Source organism: Coenobita brevimanus, chromosome 65 (assembly GCF_032717465.1).
Source record: "Coenobita brevimanus isolate Jiangsu-jjx chromosome 65, ASM3271746v2, whole genome shotgun sequence".
Classification (NCBI taxonomy): domain Eukaryota; kingdom Metazoa; phylum Arthropoda; class Malacostraca; order Decapoda; family Coenobitidae; genus Coenobita; species Coenobita brevimanus.
Window position 1 is genome coordinate 38155423 of NC_137018.1, and position 23141 is coordinate 38178563.

General features: G+C 42.7%; 1 protein-coding gene across 1 annotated transcript in view; it reads right to left on the bottom strand.

Moving 5' to 3' along the window:
• Positions 1-23141, bottom strand: part of LOC145405068 (uncharacterized) — a 457223-nt gene that overhangs the window by 43866 nt on the left and 390216 nt on the right. Inside the window, exons 18-19 of the mRNA XM_080276570.1 lie at positions 7844-7986; positions 4057-4150 (exon numbers count right to left, since the gene is read on the bottom strand). Of these exons, the coding sequence (XP_080132696.1) occupies positions 4057-4150; positions 7844-7986 (237 nt within the window). The remainder of the gene's footprint in view (positions 1-4056; positions 4151-7843; positions 7987-23141) is intronic.

Here is a 23141-nt window from a genome sequence, read left to right on the forward strand (position 1 = left end):
ATTTTAAGGGTGTGAGTGGGAGGAGTGCTTTCTAATGCCCGAGCACTAGAAGATGGAGTACCACAGGGGAGTATCCTTAGTGTTACTCTGTTCGCTGTAGCCATTAACAGCGTCATCAGTGTACTTCCTGATGGTGTACGAGGATCACTATATGTTGATGACCTCTCGATTTCCTTCACTGCGTCTAGAATGTCTCTGATAGAGAGGAAGTTGCAGCTGGCTCTCAATAGAATTTCCGAGTGGGCAGAAGCACGCGGTTTCCATTTTTCTGCAGCAAAGTCAGTGGCTATACATTTTTGTCGTCTTCAAGGAGTCCACCCAGACCCTGACTTGTGTCTCTATGGTAGAAGAATATCCTGTGTGGAAGAGACGCGGTTTCTGGGTCTTCTGTATGATAGAAGATTAACCTGGGTTCCTCATATTCGTTCTGTTAAGGTGGCTTGTCTTAAAGCTTTGAGTCTTTTGAGGGTTTTAGCTCATACCTCTTGGGGTGCTGACCGTCAGACCCTCCTCCTCTTGCATAGGTCTCTTATTCTTCCTAAAGTTGAATATGGGTGTGAGGTCTACTCCTCTGCAACAGATGCCCGCCTCCGGTTGTTAAATTCTGTGCATCATGCTGGTGTTCGTCTGGCAACCGGGGCATTCAAATCATCCCCAATTCCAAGTTTGTTGGTAGATGCTGGTGTACTCCCCTTGGACTTGCGGCGCCAGTTGCTAATGATGAGGTGTTGGTATCGTCTTCACCGCATTCCAGACTCAATTTCTTGTGCCATTGTCTCACAGGATTCCCGATCTTCTGTTTTTGAGACCCGTCCCAATTTCCCAAAGCCATTTGGTTACAGGGTCCGGTCTGTTATGCTAGCCCTCTCTCTCCCGAGACTGGCAATTTGTCCACATCGGATCCTAAGGGTGGGTTCTTGGCTACTCCCTCGCGTGACATTCTGTAGGTCCGTTGTTGGAAAAAAGGGCTCGCTTCCCTCTCAGATGTCCCTCTCTTTCTTTTTAGAACATGCCTCCATTCATAAGGGTTCTGTCCCCGTCTATACTGACGGGTCTAAGACTGATACTGGAGTAGGATTTGGTGTTGTCTTCCCTTCCTTTAGTAGGGGCGGTAGCCTTCCTGGCGTTACTTCAGTGTATACAGCATAACTGACTGCAATTTTGTATGCTCTTAAAATCATTTTTACTCTCTGCCAATCCGTTTTTGTGATTTATAGTGACTCACGTAGTGCTTTGTCTGCACTGGAGTCTTTTAATGCATCCCATCCATTGGTTTTATCAATTTTAGAGTGGCTTTTTCTTCTTGGCCGCCGTGGCCGCCGTGTAGACTTCTGTTGGGTTCCTGCACATGTTGGTGTGGTGGGCAATGAGAGGGCAGATACTTTAGCTAAAGCTGCGTCTTCTCAACAGCCCCCAGCTGACTACTCACTACCTGTTTCTGATGTAACACCTTACTTGCGGTATGCAATTCGTACGTGTTGGCAGAGACAATGGGATGGTGTGTCTCAAAATAAACTAAAAGAAATCTTTCAGAGAGTGGTTGTGCCAAGGGTTCTTCCCTCTATGTCTCGGCGACTGGAGGTGGCTCTTGCTGGGCTTTGCATTGGGCATTCTCGGCTTACACATGGGTTCCTCATGTGTGGTGAAACTCAACCGTACTGTGATGACTGCCTCGTTCCCCTTACTGTCCGTCACTTGCTGGTCGAGTGTCCGAGTCTGGGGGGCCTGCGTCAGAGGTTCCTTCATAGGCATGGGGGAGCAGATGGTGCCTACTGTTTATCCTCGATGCTTGGTGAGGCCTCTAACGATTTTACTAATGTTTTTAGTTTTCTTCAGGAGGCGGGCCTCCTTCCACTTTTATAAGTAATTATTTTATAAATTATTCTTTTATTATTTTTAGTGTTTTATTCCTACTAACAGATATTAACTTTATTTTGAATAGACACTTTTTATTTTGCCGTGCCTTCTACTTTGTCATCCGGCGGCATATGACCCTGGCAGTTGCGCCGCCAGATTGTAATTATTTTCAATCAATCAATCAATCAACCAAATGAACATCAATATTTTCTCTTAATTTGGTCTCTACAAAGCACATGACATCAGGTTCATGTTCTCTCAAGAAATCGTTAATTTCGATCCTTGTCGATATGAAACTAACATTAGTATATATCACCTTCAAACTATTTTTGACGTTTTTAATACCCTCTTCTCTCCTACTCTCTGTCCGTACCACTTCCTCAACTTCTGATCTTTCACAACTATCCCCCTTAGTTTCCTTCACTTCTATTTCCTTAAATACCATTTCCTTACTTTCATATCCAATACTCTCCAAAAAAAAGTATTACATTCTTCCTCTGTCCTCTTATCATTTTTTTCCTTTACTTCTTCCTTTAATGATTTTAAAACTTCTCTTTCTTCTTCATTCAGATCTTTTCTTATTATAATATTTTCCATCCCCGCCTCTTTACTTAATTTCCAGGTCACTTTAAGTATCTCATTTATTACACTTTCTGATGTAAACTTGACTCTCATTGGTCTTGTTTCCCCTTTCTTATAAGGCCCTATCCTCCTTACTTCCTCAATTTCTTTTGCCCACTTGTCTCCTTCAGGGTCAATCTTGCCTAATATTCCTCTCCAGGTTCGTGTCTCTCTCGTGTCTTACGAACCTAACCTTTTCTTCCTCTTCCCTGTTTCCAAATACTACCACACATCTGCTCCTTTCTACAGTTTCTCTCACTATTTTCTCTTTTTTCTTCAGTATTTTCACTACATTTTCTTCCATTTTTTTCTTGTTCATTTCCCTTTCTTCCTGGATGATCTCTCTTAAGCTGACCACTTCTTTCTGTTCTTCTTCTACGTGTGCCCACTTTGCCTTATGTTCTTCTAATACATTACTCACCTTCTCCGTTTTATTAGTACTCTCTTCTAGTTTCCTCTTCAATTCAACATTTTCCCGCTTCAAATTTCTAATCTCTTCATTCGCTGTTTCATTGGATTGGATCAGACTCTGTATGGTAGTTTCCGTATTTTCAGACACATCCTTTATCACTAGATTCTCTACTTTCTTTTCAAGTTCACTAATCCTCATAATTAATATTTTAACCAGGTCCATGACATTGGTATTTGTATCAAATCCTTGAAATTTTAGTCCCTCATTGTTTACATTTTCGGCCATGTTTGATGTTGGTTAAATACCAAAACAGATGTTACCGAAAAAAACTACAAACATTCATGTATAGTCTAGCCAATAAATCTTTACATTTTTGGTAGTCTATTAACTTTCATTATTTTAAATTTAAACAAGACCTTAGGAGACAGGACAGACAAAATTCCTGAAACTACTTAAGGTTAGCAGCGATGGCTGGGACGTCTGCTCTCTTTGGCTGTTTTTCCGTGTGTGTGTGTGTGTCTGTGTCTGTGTCTGTCTGTCTGTCTGTCTGTCTGTCTGTCTGTCTCCAGATGACTGAGTGTAGACGTACCATTTTCACATCCCAGAATTTTAGCCATGTTGATATAAGACTGTATGTTTTAACATAATCCTTGAGTGAATGAAGAAAAAGTACATACACTAGTGAGTGGTTGCAATGATGTGAAAAACGAGAGGCAGACAGCATGCAATGTGTATGTGAGTGTGCGTACGTGTTTGTGTGTGTGCACTCAGTTGATCTAATGTAATCACACTATTTCACATCCCATAATTTTAGCTGTGATGACTTATGAAAATCTGATTTAGCAAAATCCTCTAAAGTCTTTTTTTTTTGGGTGGGGTTAGCATGTATCTATGTGGTCTGACAGCAAAACTTCAGGGAGGATTGTCACAGATGGGGGCCAACTTCTGGGATTTTCCCATGCAAAGTTTTTGTTTTGTACATTTACTGGGTCAGATCATAGTTTATTTATATGGGCAAAACGTGTTTAGTGCAAATCGGGCTTGAATAAATTGAGGGTTTACCATACTGTTTTCCATTCCCAAACAGCACACACCTTATCCACCCACCTCTCCCTCACGGTAAGGTGAGAAACTATGATAATTTAATACAAGCAGCAACAACATACCAAAAGGAGGTCAAGGAGCCTACTCAGGAGGGGAGAAAGTTCCAGGAGCCTTTCACCACTCAGGAAGTATGTTGGAGGAAGAATACGGCACACACTGGAAGTATAAAAATTCTCTAACTTTCTCTCATAAACCAATTTTGAATGAGTAAAATGTAATTAAGAACACAGTCCAATCATGTTCAACACAAAAATGTAAAACACAAACCATGTTCAATGTGTATGTTTGGCTACTGGAAAAAATAAATAAATAAATAAAAATAAATAAACACCCTATGCAAAATCCACATAAAAGTGCATCAAATTTACTGTTTTAGCCTCCTGCATGAATAACCTAAGCACCATCCTTGTCACTGCTAATACACACAACAATTTATTATGCTACATGAAATATTACCAATAATATGTAATAAGTAATGATCAGGGGTTTTTCAATGCATATCTGCTTCTATTAGTGGTACGTGGGGGTGCTCACCATTCACTCACTCGATGATAACCTAAGCACCATCCTTCTCACTGCTCATACACTCAAGAAAATTATTATGTGACACAAGAAATCACCAATGAGATGTGAAAAGTAATGATCAGGGGTTTTACAATGTGTATCTGCTTCTACTAGTGGTAGGTGGGGGTGCTCACCATCCACTCACTCGATGTAGTGCTGCTCTCGAGTGCCTGCCCTTTGCATATCTGCTTCTATTAGTGGTAGGTGAGGGTGCTCACCATCCACTCACTCGATAATAACCTAAGCACCATCCTTGTCACTCCTCATACACTCAAGAAGATTATTATGTTACACAAGAAATCACCAATGATATGTGAAAAGTAATGATCAGGGGTTTTACAATGTGAATCTGCTTCTATCAGTGATAGGGGGGGGGTGCTCACCATCCAATCACTCCATGTAGTGCTGCTGTCGAGTGCCTGCCCTTTCCTCCTTTCCTTCTTTGCTTCCTACCTCTTTCTTCCCTTCACTCTTTCCTCTTCCTTCTGTCTATGGGTGACCCTACACTGAGTGACAAGACAAATGGTTTCCTGTACACCAGGAAACCATTTACTGTGCTGGGTGGTAACCATATAACCAAATTATGGCACCTGAGGGTTTAGTGGGTAAACCATAGATAGGTACTGTTTCTGACTTAACTTATTTAGGTACAGTAATGTGGGGTCTGACAGACCCTAACATTAAAAAATATAAAAAAATACTTACACTGCATTTATTAGTAATTCCTTATTTCTACATGAAACTAGATCATATTTCTTTATTTTAATGAAAAAAACCAAGTCCATTTTTCACTATGTTTTCTTAACTTCATTTTAAATCAGAACTTCCATTTTTTTCTACATTTTTTTTTTTTTTTAATGCCTTATGAAAACTGAAAAGTTTCTTCTTCCAACGGTGGGTGGTCCACACATCACCGATGGTGGGAACTCCTTTTCAGAAATAGAGAAACAAAGCAAATGAATATTTCACCGGAAATTGAGAATGTACAAAATCACCTACAAATTTTTACGTATTTTTGGTTACCTCCAATTACTACTTCCTCATTTGCATATTTTTTTTTACGTCCAGGGCTCCATTTTTAGTCTGTATATGCTGCAGGCATCTGTTAATAGGACAATCCAAGAAAGAAAAAACTTTTACCCGCACTAGTATCTAATTGTACTCCCCAGGCGCTGACAGTGGTGGCAGCTGGAGCACTCTATTCCCATCTGCAGTGGCTGCAGTTAGATACTAGTGCAGGTAAAAGTTTTTTTCATGGATTGTCTTATTAACTGATATCGGCAGTATATAGACTAAAAATAGAGCCCTGGATGTAAAAAATATGCATATGAGGAAGTCACATGAAAGGTAATCTAGGGTCTCTCAGACCCGAACAAGTTATGTGTTAGGTAATCTGGGTTCTGAAAAATCCCAATGGCCCTATAGGGCCAAATTAGAGCCATGCTTGGGGTTTCATTTGCTCGGGACTTGTCTTGGAAAGATCATATTACATCTTTTGTAAAATCTGCTTCCCAAAGATTGGGTGTTCTAAGCCGACTCCGTTCCTTCTTTGCCCCTGCACAATTGTTGACTCTCTACAGGGGTTTTATCTGCCCCTGTGTGGAGTACAACTCTCATGTGTGGGGAGGCTCCCCACATACAGCTCTTCTCAATAGGGTGGAGTCAAAGGCTTTTCGTCTCATCAACTCTACCCCTCTTACTGACTCCCTTCAACCTCTGTCTCTTCGCCGCAGTGTTGCATCTTTATCTCTTTTCTATCACTACTTCAATGGTCACTGTTCCTCTGAACTGTCTGCATGCATTCCTCCACTTCTATGACGGGCGCGTAGCACCCGTCTAGCAGCAAACTCTCGCCCCTTTTCTGTCCAACTCTCTAATGCAAGAGTTAACCGTTACTCCCAGTCCTTCATTTATGCAACAGGTCAACTCTGGAACTGTCTCCCTCTGTCTGTATTTCCTGCTTTCTATGATCTCCAGTCTTTCAAATGCAGTGTCAAGGCATCTCAAAATGCATGGATCTTGAATTTGGCTCTCTCTTGTATTTTGTTTTTCTCTTGGAAGGAACAGTTTTGCAGGCTCATTGCCTTTGGTTCCTTCTTCCCCACATAAAAAAAAAAAAAAAAAAAAAAAAAAAAAGTCAGGAGGATACTTGGAAGGACAAGCTTTTTGGATTTAAAAGAAATAAACACCACATGCAAAAAAAAAAAAAAAACTCTGGGGTCTGTCAGACCCCACATTAACTATCTAGGGTTAAGGTGCTCCAATCGGATTTAGGTTGTGCAGGTTTATATCCAAGGGGTGGTTGGGGTTTACTGCTCACCTTATGCCACTCGAGGATGAGTGAGGCTGGCCACTCCCATCTTAAATGTCAGGATCACCTTGCCTAGCCCTTGTCTCCTTTGTCCCTCATGAGGCAATACAGGATTACATGATGAATGAAATGAATGAATTTGCTTCTATAAGAATATTCACATGAAGCAGGGAAACAAGTGTACAGAAACTCCCACAGCACAGCAGTCAACTCTGTAGTCTCAGAACCTCATCCCCCCTTCCAACCAAACCCTTCTTTCATCAGAGTAATGACCTAAAAGTATTTAAATTCGCAATGGTGATGTGACTAACAGACAGGGAGTGAGATTGTGCTGGTATGGGAGTTTACTTATTAAGGAAAAACAATGATATGGCTATGGTCAGGTTACTGTGAAAAAAAAAAAAAAGGGAGGGGAGGGGACAGGTTAGGGTTCTGATCAAAATTGCCATAGGGATGCACTGGCATAGTTATGGTTGGGACAATGTGACAAAAAGGCTGGTATTGGGCTAGACCTCTAATCAAAATACCTTTCCTACATGTACTGTATTCTGGTGTAATGCTTAACACAAAAATGTCCAACACCATGGTTTTCCTCAATGTAAATATACACTGGCCATGACTCAGGAAATATTTACTTTCTGAGGACAGGAAGGAAAGACTACTATCCACATATCAAAAATGGAAAGTATGACAGGCACAGTGAGGAAATGAAAGCCCTGCATGGCATAGGGATGTAGTTCCCTCACTGCTCAGCATGTGTTAGACAAGCAATCTTGTACCTCTTGCAACATGGAAGCATGGGGGGTTGGGGGCCACCACTACTGAAACCAGACTGAAATAAAACCAACTAGGCACCTTGTCCTTCAAACAAAGCAATAACATAGTAGTTAGCCCTGCCCTACTCTCGAAAACGACTTACAATAGTCAAGATAAAACACAGCAAAGTACTCGATATGGTCCTCCAATGTACATACCTCATAAAGGCCATAAGCTGAGATGTAGATACAGTTTTAGCTACAAGCTGTTGATGCCAACTCTCCAGCAGGCAGAGGCTGAGGCTGCCAAGACTCTGCTGTTCTAAGGTTTGAAGCAACAGCAGTAAGTCATTACAGTTAGTCTGAGTGGGATGACAAATGACTGTGTTAGAAAGGAGTTTTTCTCTCTCTGTTAGCTTCATCAGCACAATGACATCTTTAATACAGGTATACCCCAGTTTAACGATGTAAATGGTTAGGTAAAACCCCATCGTTAGGTGGGGTATCGTATATTAGGGTACTTCTAACATGTAATGGGAAGCATTTATCAGCCCTGGGTTTCCCTCCAAACCAAGTCCAAAACTCACGCAAATGAGTCCAAAAACAAGTTTAAAGCCAATGTAAATGGCATAACAGCTGTAAAGGAAGCTAACCTAAGCCTAACACCTGTAAATATCTCACTAAAACCAACAAACAAAATCTGAAAATCATCAAAAATGTCTGAAAAAAATCAAGCTTAGTAAATTATACACCAAAATGATAATGTTCACCCCACCTATGGCTAAAACACATTAATCCAAGTCTAAAAACAGTTTATAAATCAACCTAAACACAATTTTAGTCTAAAATATAATCAAAATCGATTTAAAAAATCAAAACCCATTGTTAAACCTTGGTTTGGCCATCATTAGGCAGGGTATGGTAATATTCCTACCCCCATCACAAAGCCAGGGTATCGCATCTAGGTCGTGTATCGAGGTATTACTGTACTTTATGCCTTCTACCACCAGAAGACTTCCATCTACAGAACTTACCCAATAAGTTGTGACATACTTCAATAAAGGATAAGCCCCTGACAGTGCCATCCCTCAACATACATCAATTAAAATTTATTTCCTGTGTGTGTGTATTTACCTATTTGTAGTGTACAGGAATTGAGCAATGCTCGTGTTGTCCTGTCTCCATATCCACATTTATCAAGTCTACCTTTACACACATGAATATTTTTCTCATGCACCACCACTTTGTCTAAGTCGTTTCAAATATTTAAGTATTTACCTAATATACTGTACCTAATTGTGATATACACGGAATGTACTATGCTCGTTGGTTTCCGTCGCTGTTTCTCAAAAAGTCAAATTTAGCTTTAAACTCGTTTAAGTTTTTAGACTGGACGATCTCTTTGTCCAGGCTATTCCATAAGTCTATACTTCTGTAAAGAAAGCTATATTTCTTGATATCCTTCAAGCAGCTTAACTTTTTCAATTTTATTCCGTGTCCTCTTGTTGCTCTCTTATCCCATACAAACAGATCTTCTTTGTCAATTTTATCTACTCCCACCATGGTCCTGAACACTGCAATCATGTCTCCCCTCTTTCTCCTTTCCTCTAAGGAAGGCAAATCCAGCTTTTCCAGCCTCTCTCTGTATGACAGGTCTGCCAGACTGGGGACCATCTTGGTTGCTGTTCTTTGTATTCTCTCAGTCTTGTTTATATCTTTCTATTTGTGTGGGGACCACACTACCGCTGCATATTCTAACCTGGGGCGGATCATGGCCACTATCAATTTTTTCATCATCTCCTCATCCATATAATGAAATGCTACTCTTATGTTAGTCAAGAGTTTATAAGTCTCTCCAACTATCTTGTTAATGTGCTTTTCTGGTGACAAACTATCTTGGACCAGCACTCCCAAATCTTTCTCTTCTCTCCTTTTTGTGATTAATTCATTACCCAACAAATAATTCAGTGATGGCCTCCTGGTACTTTTACCCATTTCCAATAGTTTACATTTCTTTACATTAAATTTCATTTCCCATGTCCGGCTCCAATCGTGTATCCTATCCAAATCCTCCTGCAGTATTTTACAATCCTCCTCAACCTCTACCTTCCTCAAGATCTTTACATCATCAGCAAGCAGACTTGCATAACTGTTCACTCCATCTACCATATTTACGTAAATCAGGAACATTACTGGCGTCAACACCGAGCCTTGAGGGACTCCACTTGTTACTTCCCTCCATCCAGACATCCTATCCTTTATTACTGTCCTCATTTGTCTGTCTCTCAAAAAGTCTCTCATCCATTCCAGAAGTTTCCCTTTCAGTCCTCCTATATATTCTAGTTTCCACATTAGTCTCTTATGAGGTACCTTGTCAAAGGCCTTCTCTAAGTCTAAGTACACACAATCCACCCAACCATCTCTCTCCTGTACCACGTCAATCGCTCTTGAGTAAAAACTCATCAAGTTAGAAAGACATGACCTTCCACTTCTGAATTCAATCTGACATTCAGAAAAAATATTCTTCCAGATATTTTATCCATCTGTCTCTCAGGATTCTCTCACACAATTTTGCGACCATGCTGGTTAGAGACACTGGTCTATAATTCAGGGGTTCTTCCCTGTTTCCTCCTTTGTAAATTGGTATCACATTTGCCCTCTTCCATTCTTGTGGCACTTTCCCCTCTTCCAGTGAGCACACGATTAAACTTTGAATTTTATCCGCCAGTTGTTCTCTGAATTCCTTCAGTACCCAATTAGAAATTCCATCAGGTCCTGGGGCTTTCGTTACATCTTGAGTTTCCAGTAATTTATACACTTCTTGTACCTCCACTTTTATATCTTTTATCACCTGAACATTTCTAATCACTCCCTCCCCTTTCCACAAGTTCCTTTTCTTTAGTGAAAACTGACTGGAAACGTTTGTTCATTATTTCTGCTTGCATTCCCGCATCCTTATAGACCTCTCCTTCTACTTTCAGTTTGGTGATTCCTTCCTTTTGTTTCAGTTTGCCATTAACAAATCTATAAAACAGTTTGGGTTCATCCTTGCATTTGTCTATTATACCTTTTTCAAAATTCCTTTCTTCTTCTCTACGTATTCTTGTGTATTCATTTCTTGTTCTTTTATATTCTTCCTCTGTTCTGTTGTTACCTCTCTTTCTCCAATTGTTCCACGCCTTATCTCTCTCTTTTTTTTTGTTATCATACACCTTCTATTAAACCACTCCTTTTTCCTGTTTTCTTTCCCTCTTATTCTTGGTACAAATTTTTCCACTCCCAAATTATAGAGGTCTAGAAAGATATCCCACTTCCTCTGTATCTCTCTTGTTTCTCTGAATTTTTTCCAATCCCCATTTTCGAAAAAGTTTCTCAATCCTGTAAAATTTGCTTTCCCAAAGTTGTATCTTCCCTGTCTATAAAGCTCATCTCTTGGCTTGATGTTCCCTATTAACATCTGGAACTCAATGACCACGTGATCACTTTTTCCTAAAGAACAGAGATATTTCAATGATTCTATTACATCGGGTTCTTTGGTAAACAGTAAATCTAACCTTGCTGGTGTGTCCTCACCTCGAAACCATGTCTCTTCTTTGACCCATTGCGTCATCACATTATTCATTATTATATTTAATAACATAGTGGCCCACGAATCCTCGCCAACTCCTGAGTACCATTCCTCCCAGTTTACCTCTTTACAGTTAAAGTCACCCACCAAAATTATATTATTGCTTTTCTCAATTATTTTTTGTAAATAGCTAGCCATATCTGACAACATCTCATGGTATTCGTCATCCTTCCATGCTCTCGTCTTAGGGGGAACATACCCTGCTGCCATATCTCTCTTGACTTTCTCTCCAGTTTCTAATTTCATATATATCACTTCAGCCCTGCCTTCTCCCATTTCCACGGTATCTACATTTATGTTGTTCTTCACAGCTATCATCACTCCTCCTCCCGTTTTTTCTTTTCGGTCTCTTCTCCACAGATTGTATTTACCGTCTCCCAAATGAACATCAATATTTTCTCTTAATTTGGTCTCTACAAAGCACATGACATCAGGTTCACATTCTCTCAAGAAATCATTAATTTCAAGCTTTGCCGATATTAAGCCATCAATTTTAGTGTATATCACCTTTAAATTATTTTTGATGTTTTTTATACCCTCTTCTCTCCTTCTCTCCGTCAGTACCACTTCCTCAATTTCTGATCTTTCACAGCTATCCCCCTTAGTTTCCTTCGCTTCTATTTCCTTAAATACCACTTCCTTACTTTCATGTCCATTACTCTCCAAAAAAAAGTATTACAGTAATCACTCTAATATCCAGACGCCCAATAACCGAACATCCCCACTACCCGGACCTTATCGTCCTGGGATCCAACATTCCCAAAATGGTCCGAAAACCCCAATAAAATAATAAAAAAAAAAAAACGATTTTTTGCCGTCCGTAATTTGAACTTGCCGCGCGCGCCACGGGAGAGCATTGTTTTGGTGCGTCATTCCTCCGACGTCCGATAGAGCGCCGCTGCATCCTTCCCACTTCCCGCCTGTCTCCCACCGTGACTGGACCTACGCTCTTCGCAATGGCTGCCCACGTGCCCGCTTTTGTGGTGGTGCCGTACTTGCTGCAAGGTCTCCTCTTAGTGTGTGTGATGATGGCCCTGCCACCTGAGAAAAGGAAGAGAGTGGTGCTGACTCTGGAAAAAAAGAGGGAGATATTGGAGAAAGTTGATGCGGGTTGGTCTTCTTCCCGCATTCTCCGCGAGTACAACCTGGTCCGGTCGACTTTGTTCGATATCAAACGTTCCCGAGACAAACTCATGCAGTACACGGCTGACTTCTCGTCGTGAAGCAAACACAACGTGGAAAGGAAGGTTATGTTTACCCCCAAGTTTGCAGAAATCGACCGATCCACGTTGATTTGGTACCGACAGCAACGTGCAGCTGGTGTGATGGTACGTGGAACGGAGCTGAAGGCTGCTGCTGAGAAGTTCGCATGGCTTCACGATGGCCTAGACTTCAAGGCATCCGAGGGTTGGCTCTTCACGTTCAAGTTGCAACATGGCCTTACTAACCGTAAAGCACATGGCGAAGCACTGGACGCTAATGAGGATGGAGTTGACGAGTTTCGGCACAAGGTGAAAGGCTTGATCGACAGGGAAGGCCTCACTCTCGGTCAAGTCTATAACGCAGACGAAACTGGCCTATTCTATCGTTCACTGCCAATGAACACTCTAGCCGAGGAGACGGAGAAGCGTGTACCTGGCCGCAAGCTTTCTAAGGAACGGATATCTGCTTTGTGTTGTGCCAGTGCTAACGGCATGCACCGGCTTAAGCCCGTTGTTGTTGGCCGTGCAAAGCAGCCTCGGTGCCTTCGTGGGGTGATGGATGTCCTTCCTGTCGTCTGGTACCATTCTTTGAAAGCATGGTTCACAGCTGTGATTATCAAAGACTGGTTTCATTGTCCCTTCGTCAAGGAGGTCATCCATTACCAGACGAAGACACTGGGAATCCCTCGCGACCAGGTAAAGGCTCTCCTTCTGCTCGACAATGCACCTGTCCACCCGTGCGACAAGGACTTGGTTGCTGAGAATGGCCGTATTAGGTGCATGTTTCTGCCACCTAATACGACTGCTCTCATTCAACCCATGGACCAAGGAGTGATCGTGGCAACAAACCGCCTGTATCGTCGGAAGTTCCTGGACGAGGTGATGGTTGTTCTCGAGGACGAGGACGAGCACAGGGAAGGACGTGACACACAAGGCAAGGGGACTTTGGAAAACCTTCGCCGCTACAACATCAAGTCTGCGCTGTACAACTGGGCTAGTGCATGGAAGGAAGTCCCTGTGAAAACTCTTGAAAATGGTTGGTCTCGTCTGCTTCTTGGAACGGATGTGGAGTACGATTTTCTAAGGTTTGACGTGGATGACTTCCATGCATGGCTGCGTACGCACGGCGACGTCGTTGATGTGGACGATGTTCGTGAGTGGTTGGACGACGACGAGGGCGATCCTGGGTATCAGACGTTGTCTGATATCGAGATCGCATCTTCGGTTGCTGGTGTCAGTCCCGAACTTGAAGATTCCGACGACGAAGGCGACGATGATGCGGACTCCTCTCAGCAGGACACTACTCCAGCCATCCCCAAGCTGAGCGCACTCCAGGAACATCTAGAGTTCGTCCTAGACTACCTGGAACACCCGGACTGCGACGGGGAGATGGGGCCCTTGGGACTCGTGGAGGAAGTGCGTGCTTTCAGGCAGCGCATCATCAATCGCCAGAATCGTCGGTCCTTGCGTCAATCAACCACTGACAGTTTTTTCAGGCCCGTGACCCCCATTGTGCCAAGCCCTGGCTCCACTCCCTTGCCTCCCCAAGACAGGCCCTCATGCTCCGAGCCACAGCCCAGCACATCAGCCATGGTGGAGTCACCGTTCGACGTGAGTTTGCGGCTTTCCTCAGAGTCTTCTGCAGTGGGTACGCCATCACCACGACCCAGCGATGCACCCCTTGGTTGCCTGCCAGTGATACTCTCAGACTCTGACAGTGAATAAACAGCAAGAACTTCTCCACTAGACCACATGGGAATTTTGAGTGTTGTGCAGTGAAAAAAACGGTGTGTTGTGTTAAGGTTTTCGAGTTGAGAGAAAAGACTCAGTGGAAACTAAATTTAACGTAAATAAACTTATTTGTTTTGGCTTTGGAAATTTTGAAAAGATTAGGAAAAGTTAATGTGCAACACAAAATTAAACTGGAACATTATTTGGACTAAAGTGAACACTGTGAAGAGAACGGACTTCTGTGTGTTATTGACTAAGTTCAGTGCAAGACTTCAGGAAGAGTGTACTGCAAGTGCTTCAGGAAATCGTTCTTACTGTCAGAGTCCGAGAGGAGGCGGTTATTCATCGAGGTGGCCAGGGACTTGCTGTAAGTAGCCACAATGTTTCATACTGTACTTTTTTCCATACTATACTTACCAGAATGTTTCATACTGTACTCGGGCCGAACAGGGTAGTACTCCCGAGGGGAATGGGAATGGTGGTGATAGGGAGAGCTGGAGCTCCTGTTTCACTAGCTATCTAACCATCCCCCTTTGCTGACCTTTTCAGTGTGACAGTAACATGGAGAGTAGACCAGCATACTCTCCCAAACATTTCCTCTAACTATCTATGCACTACACCACATGCACTTTACATTTCACACAACGTATCCCACTATGCTACAGGGGTTGGCGCCAGCAAGGGCATGCGGCCAGAAAACTTTGCCCCCGCTACCTAGTGGCGGACTTCTGGGGGGAGGCGTGGCGGGGGTTCCGCCGGCATAGATCATGGGTCCAGAGCGAGATGGGGCTCGGGCCTGTGCTAGAGGGTACAGGGCATTGCGGTTCCCAGGCTGCCGCTTCCGCCCAATAGAGAGGGGCCCGAACCTGGGAGTAGCGTCCCAGGAGGCTGCCCTATCAGTGGGTGTATAATGGCGGGATAGTTGCAGTGCCAAGACGCGCTTGGAGGGTGTCCCTGCAGCTGTCCTGGCAGGGTGCCCCGAGGCCACTACCACAGCCACTGGTAAGCTGGTGGGCTAGGGGTCCCAGATCCATTGCCTGGACCTGGGACTGTGCGGTGAGTGGGACCTGTGCTGTGTCTGTCCCCATTTATTAATACTGAAGATGACAAAACAAAAAAGGTTTCAAAGCAAGCCTGAGGACAGTAAATCACCCGTGGGGATGAGGGTGGGTTCATGGAATGTGGGAAGTTTGAGGGGAAGAGCAGGGGGAAGTCGTTGAGGCATTCAGTAGGAGGTGGGTGGACGTGGCGTGTTTGCAGGAAGTCCGGTACAGGGGTGGATCAGCCAGAAAGATTGTTGGGAAGGACTGTTGCTATAAGTTGTTTTGGCAGGGGAGGACAGACGGATATGGAGGTGTTGGTGTGATGGTTGCGGAGAAATGGGTGGAATATGTTATGAATGTTTTGAGAGTAAGCGATAGGATATTGGTTGTGAAAATTCTGTTGGGAAGAAAGATAGCTGTGATTATATCGGCATATGCTCCACAGGCAGGATTGGATGAATCAGAGAAAGATAGATTTTGGGATGATTTAATACGTGTAGTGGGTGGTATGCGGGATGATGAGATAGTGATTTTGGGAGGGGACTTAAATGGTCATGTAGGTGAAGCAGCCCAAGGTTATGAAGGAGTGCATGGGGGATGTGCATATGGTCTAAGGAATGCAGAAGGGGAAAGAATACTCGAGTTTGGGGAGGCAACGGACATGATTGTGTGCAACACATATTTTAGGAAAAGAGACAGTAGGTTAATTACATAAGAGTCTGGGGGAAATAGCAGTCAGATAGATTATTTTCTGGTTAGGAGGGCCGATAGGAGGTTAGTGAGGGATGTTAAAGTTATAGGAAGTGAGGAGTGTGTGCAGCAGCACAAACTATTGATTTGTGATATGGTGCTTAAAGAACAAATGATGAAAAAGAGGACTTATGTACCTAGGAGGAAAATATGGAAGCTGAAAAACCAAGTAGTAAGGGATGCCTTCTATAGCGAGTTGAGGAGAGTGGTGGCTGAACAGGGAGCTGTAGACAGAGGCGTTAATGAACAGGTACAGAGCCCTCAAGAACAATTTCTTGAGAGTTACTGATGTAACATGTGGCTGGACAAGAGGACCACCAAGACATAAAGTAACTTGGTGGTGGGATGAGGGTGTAGAAGCTGCAATTAAGGAGAAAAGAAGGCTTTTCCGGGAATGGAAGAAGGGTGGTAGCAAAGAGGAATATTTGGCTGCCAAGCGTAGGGCTAGGAGAGAGGTATACAGGGCAAAGTCTGAGTCACAGAGACAATTACTTGATAACCTAAATCATGGGGAAAGAAAAAATATATTTAGGGTGGCAGGTCAGGTGAAGAGGGATAATCGGGATATCATAGGTGAGCAGTGTGTGAAGAATGATGAAGGAAGGGTAGTGGTGAACAGTGAGGATATTAAAGATGCATGGAGAGAGCATTATAACCGGTTGTTGAATGAGGAGTTTGACTGGGACAGGGAAGGTTTGGAGCCAGCAGATCCAGTGTCTGGCCCTTGGCCTTTGATTGATACTGCTACTGTGAGTGAGGCAATAGGCAGGATGAGGGTGGGGAAGGCAGCAGGTGTGTCTGGGTTGACTGCCGAAATGTTGAAGGCCTCAGGCGATATAGGGGTGAGTTTAGTCACTGACCTGATAAATAGGATTATTTATGAGTGTGTTGTCCCAGATGATTGGCTGAAGAGTGTAATTGTAAATGTGTATAAAGGGAAGGGTGATGCCCTGGAAAGAGGGAATTATAGAGGTATAAAGCTTTTAGATCAGATAATGAAGGTAATGGAGAGAGTTTTAGAAGGTATGATTAGAGAAAGAGTGAATATTGATGAGATGCAGTTTGGGTTTATGCCAGGTAGGGGGACCACTGATGCCATATTCATTGTTCGACAGCTTCAGGAAAAATATATTGGTAGGAGAAGGGATCTTTATTTTGTTTTTGTTGATTTGGAAAAGGCCTTTGACAGAGTCCCTAGAGAGGTGGTGAAGTGGGCAATGAGAAAGCTTGGCTTGGAGGAGTGGCTGGTTAGGGTGGTTATGGCCATGTATGTGGGTGCTCACACCCAGGTGAGAGTGAATGGAGATTTGAGTGATGAGTTTTCCGTGAATGTTGGTGTGCATCAGGGGTCAGTCTTGAGTCCCATGTTGTTTATCATGGTACTTGAAGCCCTTTCACGTGACTTTAGAAACGGACTCCCGTGGGAGTTGTTGTATGCTGATGATTTGGTGTTGATTGCAGAGAATGAAAGGGAGGCGGAGGAAAGGTTTAGGAAGTGGAGAGATGGTATGGGGCAAAAGGGTTTAAGGGTAAATGCAGATAAAACAAAAGTGATGATATCTAGGGTTGGTGGCGGTACTGTCAAAGACGAGGGAGAGTGGCCATGTGCAGTTTGCCACAAGGGCGTGGGAAGTAATTCCATCTTGTGCGGTGTGTGTGATAAATGGGTGCATAAGAGATGTAGTGGTATCAGAGGTAGACTGCGAGATAATGCTGATTTTATGTGTACGGCGTGCCGGGGTGAGCAGGTGGAGATCGTCAGACGTGAAAGAATTGAACTTGCTGGTGAATCTCTTGAGTGTGTGGAAGAGTTTTGTTATTTAGGAGACATGTTGTGTGCTGGAGGTGGGGCTGGAGCTAGCTCTGTGGCTAGGGTGAGAAGTGGTTGGAAGAAGTTCAGGGAGCTCTTGCCTCTCCTGACATTGAGGGGGCTCTCCCTACGTGCTAAGGGGTCTTTGTATGCAGCGTGTGTTAGGAGTGTAATGCTGTATGGCAGTGAGACCTGGGCAGTGAAGGAGGAAGACATTCGCCGGCTCAGACGTACAGAAATGACAATGATTAGGTGGATGTGCAGTGCGTCCCTGCGTCCAAGGCCTGGAGGGGCTGGGTTTACAATGGAAGAGTTGAGAGGTAGGATGGGACTGGAGTGTATTGGTGTTGTGATGAGGAGAGGTAGATTGAGGTGGTTTGGACATGTGGAGAGGATGGGGGATGATAGTTGGGTGAGGAAGGTGAGAAGTGTTAATATTGGGGGTGGGGTTATGAGGGGTAGACCGAGAAAGACATGGGACGAGGTCATTAAGTGTGACCTTAGGGTTAAGGGACTGAACAGGGAGGCTGCAATGGATCGTGCAGCATGGAGAGCCGCCATTAGGTGACCAAGGCCGACACATGCAAGCATGTTGGAGCCTTTAAAAACGAACGAATGTGCAGTAGGAATATGTTTTTCAGAGTTAGGCTAGGTTAGGGTCCATAAGTACCAGAATGTTTATTAATGTATGAACATACTTCTAAACCCTCATTTTATGTTTCTTTTGCATTTATTTCAGTCATTTATGTGCCTTATTGATGTGATTTGGGTGTTAAATAATTGCTATGCATGTCCAGAGGGAGTTATATAGGTGTTTCTCTGAGTTAGGGTCCATAAGTACAAGTCCATAAGCTGAGGCCCAATATCCGGACAAAACCAATAACCGGACCTACCAATGGCTCTATTACGTCGGATATTGGAGTGATTACTGTACATTCTTCCTCTGTCCTCTTATCATTTTTTTCCTTTACTTGATCCTTCAATGATTTTAAAACTTCTCTTTCTTCTTCATTTAATCTTTTCTTATTATAATATTTTCCATCCCTGCCTCTTTGCTTAACTTCCAGGTCATTTTGAGTATATCATTTACTAAACTTTCTGATGTCAACTTGACTCTCATTGGTCTTGTTTCCCCTTTCTTATAAGGCCCTATCCTCCTTACTTCCTCAATTTCTTTTACCCACTTGTCTCCTTCGGGGTCAATCTTGCCTAATATTCCTCTCACCAGGTTCGTGTCTCTCTCGAGTCTTACGAACCTAACCTTTTCTTCCTCTTCCCTGTTTCCAAATATTAACACACGTCTGTTCCTTTCTACAGTTTCTCTCACTATTTTCTCTTTTTTCTTCAGTATTTTCACTACATTTTCTTCCATTTTTTTCTTGTTCATTTCCCTTTCTTCCTGGATGATTTCTCTTAAGCTGACCACTTCTTTCTGTTCTTCTTCTACGTGTGCCCACTTTGCCTTATGTTCTCCTAATACACTACTCACCTTCTCCGTTTTATTAGTACTCTCTTCTAGTTTCCTCCTCAATTCGACATTTTCCAGCTTCAAATTTCTAATCTCTTCATTCGCTGTCTCATTGGACTGGATCAGAGTCTGTATGGTAGTCTCCGTATTTTCAGACACATCCTTTATCACTAGATTCTCTACTTTCTTTTCAAGTTCATTAATCCTCATAATTCATGTTTTAACCAGGTCCATGACATTGGTATTTCTATCAAATCCTGGAAATTCGAGTCCCTCATTGTTTACATTTTCGGCCATGTTTGATGTTGGTTAAAGTACCAAAACAGCTGTTACCGAAAAATACTACAAACATTCATGTATACAATAAATCTTTACATTTTTGGTAGTCTATTAACTTTCTTTATTTTAAATTCAAAACAAGACCTTAGGAGACAGGACAGACAAAATTCCTGAAACTACTTAAGGTCAGCAGCGATGGCTGGGACGTCTGCTCTCTCTTGCTGTTCGTTCGTGTGTGTGTGTGTGTGTGTGTTCTTACCTTATCAACCTAATTGTGTCTTTACAGGAATAAGTCAAGCTCGTACTGTCCCATGTCTTAAACCATATTTATCGCACGTATCCATAAAGTTATGAATTGTTTTGGCACACAGTATTTCATTCGGTAGTGCATTCCACTGATCAACTGCCCTATTTGGGAAACTAAATTTCCTTACGTTTTTATCGCCTCTCTTTTTTTTTAAGTCTTTTGCAGTGTCCTCTTGCTGATGCTTCCCCATAGGCTATGTAACCTTTTATGTCTATTTTCTCCTTCCCTGATATGCATTTATGTAGCAAAATCATGTCTCCTCTTTTCCTTCTTTCCCGTAGTGTAGGTAGATTCAGTTTTTCTAGTCTTTCCTCACAGCTTAGATCCCTTAAGCTTGGCACCCATCTTGTAGCGGCCCTTTGAACTGTTTCAATCGTATCTACGTGTTTTCTGAGATGAGGACTCCAGACTACTGATGGTGCTAGGCAGGCTCCTGTGAAGGGTCTTCATAAGCATCAATCCAAACCCGCTCGCTCATCAGGTGTACAGTCCTGCACTTAATCATTCCTCCATTATGGGTTCTATCATCGCGTGGAAATGTCGGGGTTTATGTGCAAACTATGAGGAACTGTGTCATCTTGTTTCTCAATTTACTCCTCTGTGCATGTGCATCCAGGAGACCATGGTGGGTGATACTGTTCCTTCTGGTCCTTCTGGCTACCATGCCTATTCTAATCCTATGCCAGACCAAGGTCATCATGGAGGTGCTGCTATCTTCCTTCACAAGGATATTCCATACAGTCATCTGGACATCTCCACTCCCCTGCAGGCTGTCGCTGTCTGGATGTTTTTACGTCGACAGTATACAGTTTGCAGTCTTTATCTTCCTCCTAGTGCTACTGTTGAAAAGGTGGATCTGGAATGCCTTATTCATAACGTTCCTTCTCCCTTTCTGTTACTAGGAGATATGAATGGTCAACATCCGCTATGGGGAAGTAGTGAGGCCAACCCTCGGGGTGTAAAGCTGGCCTCTTTAGTGGAAGATGAGGAGATAGGCATTTTCAATACTAATAAAATGACATATTTTCATAGTCAGACTGGAACTTTTACTGCCATTGATTTGTCTTTATGCTTAGCTGATGCTGTTTTAGATTTTACCTGGGATGTGTTGCCAGACCTGTATGGCAGCGACCATTTTCCATTACTTTTAACTACTAGTGCTGGTGGACCTCAGCCATGTCTTCCTCGCTGGCTTCTGGATAAGGCTGACTGGCCAAGTTTCAGGGAATTAAGTTCCATTTCCCGTTCTTTCAACAAGTTTGGCTGTCTTACTGAGGCTGTGTCATATTTCAATACCGTGTTGCACTCAGCAGCCCTGTTATCTATTCCAAAAACGAAGGGTCAGTTTCCTAAACGTCCAGTTCCTTGGTGGAACTCTGAGTGTAGTTCCGCAGGGAGAGCCAAACGAGTCGCCTTCTCTCGACTTCGTTGTCACCGTAGGAATCCTCAGTATTTGGTGGCATATCAGAGGGCACGAGCTCATATGAGGCGAGTTTAAAAGGAGGCCAGGCGTTCATCCTGGAAGAATTATGTTTCCTCCATCAATTCGAGGACTTCCATCACCCGGGTGTATAACACCAGGATTTTTTATCCCACCGTTGTTCATCAGTGTAACGATGAGAATTTTATCCCATCATTATTTATCAGGTTTGTTCTGTTTAACTTACTTGTTGATAATACAAAGGGTACTCAACTTAGTCTCCCCTCAATGACTGATAAAATATTCACCAAAGAAAAAAACAAACAAAAAAATGGGGGGGGGGGGTAACTTCGACTTTGAATGATAAAGGTTAATTGCATAAAGGATATTTTTGGTAGCATTTGTATTTTTAGCCGAGTCAAGAATAAGTTAGTACCATGTGTGTTAGTCGTTCCCAAAGCGGAGGAATCTTGAACTGGAAGGGGAGTGAGTCATGCGTGAGAGGACAAAATTCCCTTGGTTGGATATCATAATTGCATATACTTTACTTTAATAACTCTATACTTGTTCAACAACAGACATTTTTTTTTAATTACATGACCTTTAATAATATGAAAAGAGTTGTAAATTAAGTACTAGTTTGGGCAATAGTAATACAGTACTGTTACCAAGCGAAACAATTTTAATATTTAACAATGACTCCTGAGTTCATCACATTTCATTCTTGATTATCAGTTATTCTTGGGCTCGTCAATAGCCTCAAGACTGGGACATTCAATGACATGGACTGTCTTTTCGGGCTGGCATAGCCTCGAACCAAAAATATTCACTCATGTACTATTACGTCGGGCCAGTCTAAACTCATCACACAATTCACTAATATTTCCTAATCACTCAGGCTTGCTTAGCCTCGAGGAACAATTCAAAATTACATATCCTTACAACCACTAAATTCACTTTAACACTCCCAATATTTCTAACATATTAATAAGAGAGAAAAAAAAAACGGTTGATGAGTTAAATTCGCTTTTCCGTTACATGATCACATTAACTTTCAAAATTCTGTACATTATCTACTATCAAAAAAAAAGGTTCACCTGATTGATTCATAATTCAATTGCTACTACATTCAGTTATAAATCTATTTGTGGGTAGTGTAAGTGTGTGGGAGTATGGATGGGGTATATGTGCAGGAGTAGATGAGAATGAGAGGGCAAAGGAAGGAGTGTGTATAGTTGTGAGTAAAAGATGGAAGAAGAGCATAAGACAGTATGGATCAGTTGGGTCAAGGATTGTGTGGGTAAAGTTGAAAGTTGGAATACAAATGTGGGCGATTGTGTGTGTGTATGCGCCAACGCAAGATCGTGCTAGAAGAGTGAGAGAAGAGTTCTGGACAAATGTGGAAGTGTGCATGGAAAAGTTTGGAAGGAATGAGAGAGTGTTTTTGATTGGTGATATGAATGGTAAAGTTGGTAATGTGAAGGTGGATGGAATAGTTGGTGAGTGGGGTGTGCCTGCTGAGATAGATGAGAATGGGAGTGCGTTAGTGGACATTTGTGCTGGGAGGGGGTTGGTGATAGCCAATACCCTCTTCAGGCATAAAATGATCCACAGGTATACATGGCGAGTGATGAGAAGGGTGGGTGGTGAACAGAATGAAAGGAAGGCAATGATTGATTATGTGTGTGTGGATGAAAGGATGCGAAGATGTGTAAAGGATGCAAGAGTGTATAGAGGTTGGGGGAGTGGACTTTCTGACCACTACTTGGTGGTGGCCAGAATTAGGATGCAAGTAAGATGGAGGAATAGAAGAAGGGAAAGACAAGAGGAAGGAGTAGTTGCAAGGAGAGTGGAAAGGTTACAAGAGGATGAGAAAAAG